General features: G+C 38.9%; 1 protein-coding gene across 4 annotated transcripts; it reads right to left on the bottom strand.

The window, feature by feature from the left end:
• Positions 1–1,023: 1,023 nt before the first annotated feature.
• On the bottom strand, positions 1,024–11,301 carry ZNF207 (zinc finger protein 207). 4 transcript variants are annotated; one of them, XM_010021849.1, is made up of 12 exons: positions 11,181–11,301; positions 10,610–10,748; positions 9,816–9,986; positions 9,314–9,389; positions 8,779–8,826; positions 6,753–6,823; positions 5,488–5,648; positions 4,577–4,669; positions 3,146–3,388; positions 2,269–2,431; positions 1,907–2,090; positions 1,024–1,686 (listed from the first exon to the last, which is right to left on the bottom strand). In XM_010021849.1, exons 1-11 carry the CDS (start codon positions 11,184–11,186, stop codon positions 1,930–1,932), a joined length of 1,332 nt encoding a protein of 443 aa, XP_010020151.1. In that variant the 5' UTR covers positions 11,187–11,301; the 3' UTR covers positions 1,024–1,686; positions 1,907–1,929. The 4 variants fall into 4 exon arrangements, with proteins under 4 accessions (XP_010020151.1, XP_010020158.1, XP_010020165.1 ...); XM_010021856.1 differs by lacking the exon at positions 8,779–8,826 and having other exon boundaries at positions 1,024–2,090; positions 6,723–6,823; positions 9,816–9,983; XM_010021863.1 differs by lacking the exons at positions 4,577–4,669; positions 8,779–8,826 and having other exon boundaries at positions 1,024–2,090; positions 6,723–6,823; positions 9,816–9,983.
• Between the last annotated feature and the right edge of the window lie 1,168 nt (positions 11,302–12,469).

Here is a 12,469-nt window from a genome sequence, read left to right as displayed (position 1 = left end):
AAAAAGCACTTCACAATTCTTAATAACTAAACTAAGGCCATTCAGCTGTAATTACACTGAACCAGATGCTCCAGTGCTTTTACAAGCCATTCCATGACCCCAGATTTGAAGCTGAGAGACAATGTATTATTTTAGCTGCACTGTACTTCTGGATTATTAAGAGACAGCACATCTTTAAGCCACATGAAGTACTTCAGCACAGCTAAAAACCCCAAGACTTTAAAGAAAAAGAGCCATAATTGTATTAAGTAAAAAACTCCACCATCTACAAAACATCTATGGAACAAAAACTGACACAAAAATGCTGATCATCTTTCTAACCTACCCTAGAAGAGATATCCCCATGAATTAAAGTGCACAGATAAGGCTTGAGGCTGGAACATGTATTTAAAGTTGACCTGCAAATGAAAAATCCCCCTGTTGTGAAGAGGTCAGGGAACCTCTTGCTTCCCTTCCCTCCAAGAAGTCTGCCTCTACCTTTTCATCTCATCAAAAATACAGCACACTAACACAGTGATGTTACACATTCAGAGAACTACAACCATGACAGCAATTTATCACTCTACTCTTACGGAGGGAAGACCTCTCCAATAACTGTTATTAGAACTGATAAAAAGGTCTCTTACTCTAGACAGTTCTATTAAATGGCTCACGAAACTCAGGCAACATCTGATCACAATATGCAATTGATGGTTCATCTTTCAGACCCTGCCGAGATCCGAAATTTTGAACATACAAAATAAAAATGTAGCATATGCACATTACTCTTGCCCCTCCGTTTTTAATACACTGGGAAGGTCAAGCTACTTTTTCTCTTTTGCAGGTCAACTTCAATACAACATCAACTAGAAGTCGCTCACCCATGTGACATGCACCTAAGCTTCTAGAAATCGTCATCTAAAAGGCTCCTGAAATTCATTTAAGTTTGCACATTAAAAAGAGTCAGTCGAAGAGTGAACTCACAGGACACAGCTGGCACTAGGATGCATCTTAGAGCAATCACTTCTACATCCTACAAGTAAGTGCCAGGACTAGAAATCATTTAAAATTTATTGAGGACAAGAAAGCACAAATAAAGAAACATATGCATTAAGAGAAGTTACAACCAAAAGTTAAGATGTGCCTCCTGCAGCCTCATTTTTGAGGAGTCAGTTAATAAGTGTACAGGTCTTTGTCTACTAAGACGTGCAGCTAAGGAATGACTTAATTTTAGAACAAGGAATTCAGATTTTACCAAAACAGCACCAATAACTGCGTTGACTACACCAACAGCTACTATGGCATGCATCTGTACAAACCTTTCAGGCAGTTGTCCACAGCTGGTCATGAATAAAAAGGCATATAAATTTTTCTCTTCTTTTATTACAATGAAGTTTATAACAGTACAGAAAAGTCACACGACCTTAGTGGGTCAGTTTACTTAAACCTGAAACAGGAGGAACTCTAAATACATTAAATATTGTTACAAGTTCAGACTTAAATGTACAAGTAGTTGGGAACAGTTACAGCCCTCACCAAACTATGTTGGGGACATGAAGTCCAACAGCACTTGAAGTGCTGTGAAGGCATCATTTCACAAATAGCAACATAATGTTACAGAACTTGCCTTTAAGGTGGTATGTTCATGTAATTCCAGCGCCTTCACAATTTAACGAACCATATTTACTATACTTCACTTCTAAAAACCTAGATGAAACATGAAAAAGAAGCCATACAGTATAAATTGCAACATCAGGAAAAGTTCCTGTTATTATTCCAAATAATTTTTTCCCATGTAAAATAAGAATGTCCAATAGCTCCTTGCATGTGGGAAGATACTTATTTTTTAAAGTCACAATGAAGCCTTAATTGACGGAAGCTCGGCTATATTAACAGCACAAGATGAGAAAAGGTTTAATCTCCAAACCTATTAGAGCGTGTGTAGTAGCATCAGTAGCGGCCACCCTGCGACATTACAGGAGGTCTCATTCCCATTGGAGGTCGAGGAGGTCCACTTTGGTAAGGGGGCACCATCGGAGGTCCCTGACCATAGGGAGGCATCGCTCCAGGAAGATATCCTGGCATGCCCTGGTGATGAGCACCATACTGACCTACAGACAGAACATTTAAAATGCAAAGAAGTTTTTAATTAAATAATGGGCAGAAGCTGTATTTTGTAAAAAGCTTCACCCACCTCCCCTTGACAGCAGATGCGCCAGTAAGTTTTAAAAGGCTTTATAGCACAGACGAATCTTTACAAGAAAACAAAGCTGGGAAACTTATGATTACCATGAGGTGGCATGGGAGGTCTCATTCCTTGTTGTTGTGGAGGAATTCCTGGCTGTGGTGGCATCATACCTCCAATTGGTCCAACTTGTGGATTACCCAAAGAAGCCTGTCCCGGTCGAGGAAGATTGCGCTGATATTTAGGCAACTGTGCCCTTCTCTCTTCCTAAAATCAGGAAGACAACCATAACACATTATAAGACTAAAACTCACCAAAAGCAAATAAAAAAGTGTAACAAAGTAGATCATTGGTACTAAACTATTTCAACTACCTTACAAGTTCAAAGACTGATGCTAGTAACACAGCAGCATTTGGACTTTTCCCCCTTCCTTCAAAATTACTGTATTACTACCAGCCAATCTAGCATTTGGCACCCAACACAAGTTCTCCTCCTCTCTCAGCTGAAGAAAGCCTTTTCCTCACAAGCTGAGACAAAAAGGCCAAAAAAATCTAAAAGATATGTGAACTGAAATTAAGGTTCATTTATTTAATCAATCAATTCTGTATTTCTAACTGCTGTAATAGCACCAAACCACCTAAACCGTTAAGTCTTCTGTCCTACACTTATTACCTGTATCTATTTAACCTCAAGCTTAAGTCACAAGCAGGAAAAGTCCAAATTGTATTTGGGTTGAGTAATTCCTTGTATCAACAGAAATAAGGCTTAGATCTGCAGCAAGACCATTGCAATATGTCAGTCAGCACTTTACAACCAAAGAAGTTTTCTCAGTGCATGGTTCTATGACTAATTCTGCACAGTTTGCACTCCCACCGTTACTATAATACACATAATACAGACTACAGAAGAAAATCTCTTTAACCAGCCACATCAGCATGAATTGCATTTTCCAGTAAGACAATGAAAATATTTTAACTTACCAGTGATATATCCTCATCTGGATGGATCAACTTACTGGTTGCACTGGTGGTTGTGAGGGTAGCAGGCTTACTTGTTATAGATGTAGCTGGTTTAGCTGCAGTACTGTTTGTCGTGCTAGTGGTTGAGGCTGTAGACTGTGTGTAAGCAGGGAATGTAGGTTTTGGGGGTTCTGTTGTTGTTGCAGGTGTAGAATTCAAAGGTTTAAAATCAGTACCAACTGGACCTGGAACAGCTGCTGCAGCCTGTGAAACAGAGAGATCAGTATTTATTTCTCAAAGCACAAGAAGAACTGATGTCTGTTAGATCTCTGAAACCTTCCAGTGAGGTACATAGTTATAGTAAGTTTGACAGAAATAAAGTTCAGCCTAATTGCATACTAGAGCAACTGAAAACATGACAAAATAAAACCCAGTATATACAATAAACACACACTGGAAAGTCTAAGATTTGCAGGTCAAAATCCACAACTAGGAAAAAAAAAAAAAAAAAAAAAAAACCAACAGTAACAAAATGACCCCCCCACTATCGAATTTTTTATCTCAAATACCAAGTTTGGTAAATGTCTAAATCTTCCCTGAATCACTGTTCTATTAAGAGGCTCTAAGGATAAACTCGGTGTTCTCTCACTAAATGATGAGCATACTTTAGCAACCATTAGCGTAGAGTACAGCTCAAAGTGTTAGTATTCATTAAAATTAGGTATTTCAGAAATGTTTCAATTAAATATTTAAGAAAGCTCTATTGTGTCAGGGTTTTTAAGCGTTCTCTCCTTAAAACTCTGCAGTATGGTCACAAAGTTACTATGTCTCTCTACAGATCTTTAATCTCGCTTGAGAATGAATAATCAGCTGAAGGCAGGTATAAGGCACACTACAGATTCCAACCTTTCATCTTTCCTATTTTTTTCTCAATTAAACTTAGACAAGGAAAGCGTGCTTTACCGAGCTTTCTCTGGAGACACAGAAAGCTCCAAAGCAAGCTTTAGTTATGAGAGAATGCTTTTGTTTCCAGTCACAATTATCTGAACTTTCCAATCAATGTATGTCAACTTTTTGCACATAACTCAAATTATGGAATTCCCTACATTATGAGGTACCATAAACAACATAAACTAAAAAAGCCTTCACCATGCATCAAGCTAACCACTGCCCACTAAAATGCATTTAACTGCTTTCATGCTTTTTTAACCCTTTAGAACCAGGATGTAACATTTCATTCTTTCACACTAAGAAAAATTGGGCACTTTGACATTGCTTATTTCTAGTAAGATGTAACTCATGATCCAGGACTCTGCAGTTTTACCAGCTAAACATAATCAGGAATATACCAAGAGATTATCTGAAGATGTTTAGTCAATTTTAGATTTTACAGAACGGTCCAAAGGGTTAAATTGCAAAGCAATTTGTTTTTAACTGTGACTTCCTGCGTACTTGTGCTGTGCTAGGAAACAGAGCGTTAGAAGATGCTGACAGACTTTCTGAATTGGAGGAAGCTGCACTTGAGCTTGTGACAGGTGTCCCCATCTGTAGCATAAAAGAAAGGAAATAGTGAAAAGTCTCCAAACAAATGGGTGGAAAGTATCCAGATGAAAGGATTTCTTATGCTAAGTCTTTTCTTATGAAAGGATTGTGGGTTTGTAAACAAGTACTTTCCCTGCAGAAGTCCAAAATGCAAACAGTACACTAGGAAGGCTTCTGCAACACACTTGAAAGCAAGTAAAAACTTCAGGACTTACACACAACAAGTGCAATCAAAGTGTAGAGGTCACAAGCTACTCCCCACTTCCCTCCCCAAAGCATTTAAACGAATTTTTGCTACCCTAACTTACTCCTAAATCTTTTAAAGTAAAAAACCTCCTGATTCAGGCAATGTTTAACCAGTTTAACAAAATTACAGAATAAATTAGTCCATCTATGGGTAGACAGCCCATTATGAAAAGAACAGGAGAGAACAAGTCAAGATTTATACTTGGGAAATTTTAGGTAAAGTTCTATGCAACCAAGTTCCTGTAGCTGACTAGAACAACCCTTTGCCCACCCAGAACACCCTTATAAATGATAAACTAAAGGGATTAAAGAAAGAAGTGTTTTGCCTACTCCTTTCTTCCCCACGTGCTTACAGAACTTCTGTTTGGTTTCATGGCTGTTGTAAGACAAACAAAAGAATCTTTTAAAATTCATTCAAGCACTACACCGAATTAAACTTTGAATCAAGAATCAAGACAAGCAAGAGACTTAACCAGTCATTTCTTGGGCCTCCTAAATAATAAAGGAGAGACACTGTTGACACAGTGGCAATTTGAAGACTGTAACAACAGATTCCAGGCTGTGAGGTACCTTACCTGCCCTGCACTTGGGAAGAGTGGTTTAGTAACTGGAGGCTGGGGAGTAGGTGCCGATGCAGCAGGAGCTGGAGGCCTGTTAAGAATGCCTGGTGCTGTAACAGGCTGCGCTTGTGTCATTGGAGGCATCCCAGGACGAGGACCAACAGGAGGTGGCATACCTATAAACCACAAAGAATTGGTACCATCAGGCTGAAGGAAACTTAGAGGATTCTGTTCACAGTGTTTCTTAGAACAAAGTCAACCCAAAGAAAACGTATTTTTAAGGCTATAGCAAAATAAAACATGACCAAGGGTAATGCCAGCAGTCACCCACAAACATCCATTCACAGGCAGTAGCCTCAAATACATCAGACAATACCAAAATTGTGTTTTCAACTAGAGCTCCAGTGATGTTTTATGCAAAGAAGTTAAAATCAATGCAATTAATGCAGTAGCTGGTGCCAACACATTGTGCCCATACTGCCAAGTGCAGGGATAAGACTGCCATCAAATGCAGCAGATGCAGCCATTATGAAGAGTGTCAGAACTTTGACTGAAACACAGATCAGCTTTGCTGTGGGTCACAGTAGAACAGTGACAAAACACTACTTTTGTAGATGACTGTATGACCACAATACATGCACTTCGTATGCACAGGGCTCTATGAGAGAGGTTCAGAGATTGGAAATTAATATTCACATTGTTTCCATCATGTTACTGTGCAGGATAACTAGGCTGTAACTAGTCAGAAATACAGGTGAACCTGCAAATCTCGAGCCACCACAGCATAGCTGCTGGTCAGGTGGAACACTATGAGAACTTAAGGCTGCTTAAGAGCTACACAAGCTCAAGCTAATATCTCTTGTAGCTACGGCAAAAGACCAAATTCCAGTTAGTTCCTTCACGGTGCAGGTTCAGAACCTGGGTATATTACCAATGTTATTTCTTATTTCCCACAACATTTTCCATCATTACAATTTTCCAGCTGCAGCCATATTAAAAAGAGGGATGGAGACTAGGCAACACAAAAGCCAGAAGAAAGTGCAGTAAGAAAAATATATTCTGCTTTTTAACTTCACAGTGACAACAAACAATTTTTTTATAATCAAAACCTATAAACCAAGCCCTTCATCTATGCACAAGAGTGGCTTCTGTGGCAGTCAATCCACACCAAGGTAGTGGCATAAGTCTCTATATTCTTTATATAAATCCTAAATCTTAATAGAAAGAAATAAATACAATTTAGCTCTCACCATAGTACGAGTTTGACAGCCCCGACCTACCTGGTGGCATACCAGGCATAAGAGGTGGTATTCCTGGCCCAGGAGGCATCATTCCACCCATCGGCATCATCCTATTGAACAGAAAATAAGCACTGGTATGAACACTTATGATAAAGTGTTAAGACAACTGGCACATACCTGTATTAGATAAAAAATTATGGTAAATCATTTCTAGAATCTCTCCACAGAGGCAATTCAAAACCAGCTGACTCCAGATAGAGATGTTTTTCCACAAGAAAAAAAAATAAATGCTGAAAATCCCCCAAGCACTTGACTTAACTCTTCATTCCTCAAGCTTTCACTTCCACTATTATTGTATTTCCAGAATTGGTGTCTCTCTTCACATCTATTTCAGACTACTGGTTTTATCAGTGTTCCAAGAACCTGATTTCAGTACACTCAGAAACTTTGAAATAGGAAAAGCAGCTAACTCCAATCACACCAAAATTGCTGTACATCTGCTATTGCTCCCTTCTGACACCACAAGTCTATTTGCGGTTATAGCACCCTCATACTATTTTAACATATTCTCCTTCCTCTAGTGAACAGCAGACAACCCAAATGTGTAAAACTATACACAAAATAGTGACAAAACGGGAGCAGAGAGCACAGGATAAGCAAGTTTGAGCTTCAATTACAGTAAATATTCCCTATGCTAGCGATAGAAAAGCAGGATTTGTAGTTTAAGAAGTCCTTCTTGTGGCATATTTTTCCTTCATATTAAAAACAGGTCTGGCTTTTCTTTTGGTTTTGGGACCCCACCCCGATTTTGTGGTTTTTTAGGGGGGTTTACCTGGAGGAAAAAAATTTGTCTGTATTTCCTAACAGAAAGGTGGCATCTAAAAGACTCCTTTTATCTTGTCTACTAAAGCACACTATAAATTAACAGATGTTCCCCATATATACAGCCCTCTGTATAAGCTAACTGCTTCTGCACAGGGTGCAACAGTGTCTACAACACTAAGTGCTTTTAAACTGGGAAGTTATAGATGAATATGTACAATTCCTCTACAGGAAATAAACCAAGTGTAGGCTAAGTTTGCTGAAAATTTCCATGACACTAGAAGCTGGATCAGGGAAAGAAAATAAAGGAATGCTTATTACTTCAGTTAGCAAGATAAGCAGATACATAGCACCCAAGTGCAGACCAAAACCCCACTAAGCAGCAGTTTGTATGACAAAGTCAAGCCACCTTCACCATTGCTGTTTCAAAATCAGAACAGACCACCATAAATAGGTGAGCATTCATTCTGCAAAGCAAACTGGTGCCCAGGCTTTACTTTAATTCTCATCAGCCACCGCTACAAAGGAACCCCCAATGCAAAAGAAGCAGTAATGACTGCTAACACAGTATCATCATCCCTTTTTTGGGTTAATAGCTGGAGAAAGCAGTCAGTCCTGACACCCATTTTGACAACTGTTAAACCTCTGCAAAAGCACTGGATGCTCACTGCCTGCTGCCACCAGAAAGAGGACTGAAAATCTGCAGGAATAGTGCTAGAACTCTAGAGCACCACAGAATTTTTGGCAAGTTAACATATCTTTTACTAGATGGCATTACATTCACCTGAATGTTAACAAAGAGTTTAAAGGAGGCCAAAGCACCAGCAAGACTGATTTCGTTCAGTTTCTACCCAGAAAAAACTAAAGACATAGTCAACTATCACATGATTTTTAAATTCAAAGACTCTTAAAGCCTCAGTGAACTACAAAACTTAGAAACAAAGTTCCTGCAGCATGTCGTACAGCATAAAGAATGGAACCCCAAAGAGGTTCTAGGTCCTTAAGGGTGTATTTTGTTAATATCTTGTACAATGTGTTTCTCATAACATACAGTTCTGTAATACCCATTTAGATAGAGCATAAAAACTTCAGATATTATACAGCAACAAATCCTAACTAGACATTTTCCCCAAATTCTTAGCAATATTCAGAGGTTTTCAGCAAGACAATTTCAAGCTTATCAAAAACATGACATAAAATGGCATAATGAATGTACCTAGAATTACATTAATGAGATGCTTACATGTTTCCACCACAAAATGACTGCATGTATTTTCTCTGTTGATGTAATCTGTGAAAATTTATGACAAAATCAAAAATCTAACTGTGATTTTCCAAACACATTGTGACAGGGGATGGTGTCAACCCCAAACAAGCATAAAAACCACAACATCATACTTTCGCCCAAAATACAAGATAGATTTAAACCATTTCCTGTTAGGCAAATGATGACTGATAACCAGATGTACAACATATGTGCAATACACAAAAGAACAGTGGTTCACAGAAGGCTCTAAACCAACACACCATGTCTTTAAATTATTCCACTACTACCCAATAAAGTTAGGAGAAAGTCAACATACTTTATATATTAACTCACAATTTGGCTGTATTTTTAATGTTGGTTTACAGCCATCCAGTTCTTTGGTTAATGTTAAAGTTACAGTGCTCACAGGTTCCCATGTACATTTCTCCAATTAGCTTTATTTTTTCTGTGACAGTTTAAAAAGCTCAGTATGAACATGTAATTGTAACATTAAGTCTTTCTAGCTACTCACCCAGGTGGCATTCCAGGCATAACTGGAGGCATTCCAGGCATCATGGGTGGAACACCTGCCATTAATGGCGGTATGCCTAAAACGAAAAATGCATTTTGAGCAACTCCAACAATATCCAGTCACTAACAATGTATCACCTAAGAAATGTAGACTGGATAAATGCTTTACAGGAAGCTCTAAGAAACTGGGGGGCTCTGAAATAGCACTACTACCCATGACAGGGCGGTTGGAACTAGATCATCTTAAGGTCCTTTCCAACCCTGACTATTCTGAGTTTACTTATAGACATAACAGTGTCTATGAGTAACAATATGCATAAACAATGCAATATAAGATACTATCTCCAAATCTGATTTAGATCCATTGTTCTCAGTCCTGCAACACTAACTTTTTTCTTAGCAGTCTCCAGAGAACATGTGTTAAAAAGGGCTGATTATCATTCCAGCATACAAGCAGCAAATGTTTCTACTCAGCTTTTCAGTGATTAGCTAAAACATCTCACCTGGAGGCATCCCTGGTGCACCTGGCACAGGAGGCAAACCTGGTTGTGCCATTGGGGGAATGTACCCCTGCTGGGGCTGAACTTGCTGGGGTTGAAATGAAGTTGAAGCTGCAGATTCATCATCTTCATATTCATCAGAATCATCCTGTTGTTTCTTTTTCTGGCTCTCTGCTGAAGAACACAAATGATGGTCAAATAATGGTTAAACTGAAAGCAAATTATATTCTGTGAAATTCATTTTCTCTGGGTTATTCTAGTTGGAACAAAAATAATAAAATTCAAATCTTATGAGCATGTTCAAAAATTCATTGAATTACGAAGAAGAAAAACTATGTGAGTCTACCTATATGTACAATACAGGGAAGGGAAATGACTCGCACTGTAATGACCCTCAACATACCTGGGGAACTTTCATTCATGCTGTCCAAAATAAAACAAAGCACTTCAAACAAAGGTACACTTAAATAGCAAATAAATCTAAGTATTTGGGCATCATCAGGCTTGTATCAGCCCTGACCTTTCCTCTCTTTACCCTCAAAAAGAAAAATCACCATCCCCATATTCGTTCGGGAATTGTCAGAGCTGCACTGGCACACAGCTGCTTCTGAACAGGAAAAGAAGCACATCTCTCAACCTTCTACATGACTGGCAAACGAGCAGAGCTGCAGTCAGAGAATGCATTAAACCCAACCCTTACTCTTCTGAGAAGTGAGACCCACAGGACACAGCTGCAGCTTACTATCAGTAAGAAACATACGAGGAAGTACCAGATAACTGGCTAGATAATACTTTACCCTGAGTTTTTTGTTCAAGTAACCTCCTCCGTTCCTCCATATCTTTTTCTGGAATGCCCTCCATACCATAGATTTCCAGTTCAATGTCTGTTCTTCCAGGAATAGCATTTGGAACAGCATCTATTGTTTCTTTATGTACCTAAAGAAACAAGGAGAAAACATCCTCCTGACCACTATTCAAATAAATTCTACATGTTCTTCAGCCAGTTTCGAGACAGACAGGAAGATCCTTGATGGGAAGAATCCCTCTGGCCAAACATGTTTTGACATATACCTCCTGACCACTGTGAACTATTAGTTTCTAAAATGAGTTTATATAAACTTGTCTTGTGGACACCAATACAATTCCTTCACTCCTCCTACACCCCCAAAATGACAGCAGAGACCTCTACTGCACACCCCGTGACTGCTGACACAGCAGGACTCCTGTTCTGGAAAAACATCAATCCTGTCTTTTTCTCACCAATTTCTAAGACTCTGGAAGCCCCAAACCCCCACCTTTATAAGTCCACTATTAACTCCAATTCTGGATACTGTTAAGAAAAGCTCATGTAAGTCTAAAGCTTCTTACCTGCATGCAATGGATGGCTAATCCAGGTCCTGTATACAGTTTCTTATGACATATATGGCATTTAAAGTGCTTTGCTTTTTGATGCTGTATAAGGATTTTTTCATCATCAAAATCCCTGTTACAGTACCTGTTGAAGACTGTTAAGGAAATGTTTAATCCTGAAAGTGACCTTCTACAGAACACGAGGATTAATGATGCTTTAATCACAATTAGCATCATTGTGATTAAAGAAAAAAAACAAAGCCCACCACCACCACCACAGGAAGCATCTCTGAGCATTCAAAGCATGACAAATACTTCATGTGGCTGTCTGAAACCAGACATCCCATTGAGCATTTCCCTCTTCAGATGGTACAAACTGGCAAGATCTGTGCATGTAATCAGAATAATCATTTGATTCCATATGCTATTTGACAACATGCTTTTCGAGTCCTAATTATTTCTAAGTGCACTCATTCCTTCTCTGCATACCTGTAAGGTTGAAATAAACTCGCTAAAGCACTAAAGGAGAAATAAACTTGAAATCTACAAAAGGGAAGTGATGCTAAATGCTTAGAAGTGCCTATTTAATAACAAGCATCAACAGCCAACGTTTGCAAAAGAGAACAAAGGTTTTCATTAAAAATGCCTTCTCCAGCTATCCCACAATCAGTTCTTATGACACTGCATAATTCATTGCAGACATTATAATTCCGATTTTAAACAGAAAGATTTTAAACAAAGAACTTTCTGGGCACCTGTGTGACAGAAGAGTCAAAATGCAATTTCCTTTCTGCAGGTCAGCATCAATATTTCAGCAAACACTTCACACGTATCTTCCTGTGCAAGGCAAATACACGTGTTATGTACTGCCTGTTCCTCATTTACACAGTGCGTCTGCCACCTCCACCAAAACCCGAAATATGTGAACATCTAAAATGCAAATACAAATGCCTTCCAATGTAAAAAGACAGAAGATCTCAAAACTTAGAAATTCCTTTATTAAACAATTTTAGACGGGGCAGAAGCACCCCCACCACCAACAAAAAGGAAATTGCAATAGAGCGATCGAATGAAAATCCACCAGGATTTCTGGATACTGAGAAATTATACACGACTTTGGTGCAAAAAATACAGATATAAAGCCCCTCCACCCCCAAAAAAAAAGTTTTTCAGAAGTCTCTTTTAAGCACATCCGCCCCACTTCTCGAGTAACCGTGTTTGTCGGAGGCAAAGTTTTCTTCCGTTAAGGTCCTTCCCCCAGTGAATAAAGACGGATCTCCATTTTCCCCACGACCCAGGCAATCCCG

Source organism: Nestor notabilis, unplaced genomic scaffold (assembly GCF_000696875.1).
Source record: "Nestor notabilis isolate BGI_N333 unplaced genomic scaffold, ASM69687v1 scaffold28310, whole genome shotgun sequence".
Classification (NCBI taxonomy): Eukaryota; Metazoa; Chordata; class Aves; order Psittaciformes; family Psittacidae; genus Nestor; species Nestor notabilis.
The sequence above is the reverse complement of the archived record's forward strand: the minus strand, read 5'-3'. Positions and strand labels throughout refer to the sequence as shown.

Bases quoted from the DNA above. Each gene is read 5' to 3' on its own strand.
- ZNF207 (XM_010021849.1), bottom strand. The intron at 9,390-9,815 runs GTGAGATGTTTT...TTTTCGTTTTAG, and splicing joins TGCACCAGGGATGCCTCCAG to GCATACCGCCATTAATGGCA. The intron at 3,389-4,576 runs GTACGCAGGAAG...TCTGTTTCACAG, and splicing joins TGTTTCCTAGCACAGCACAA to GCTGCAGCAGCTGTTCCAGG.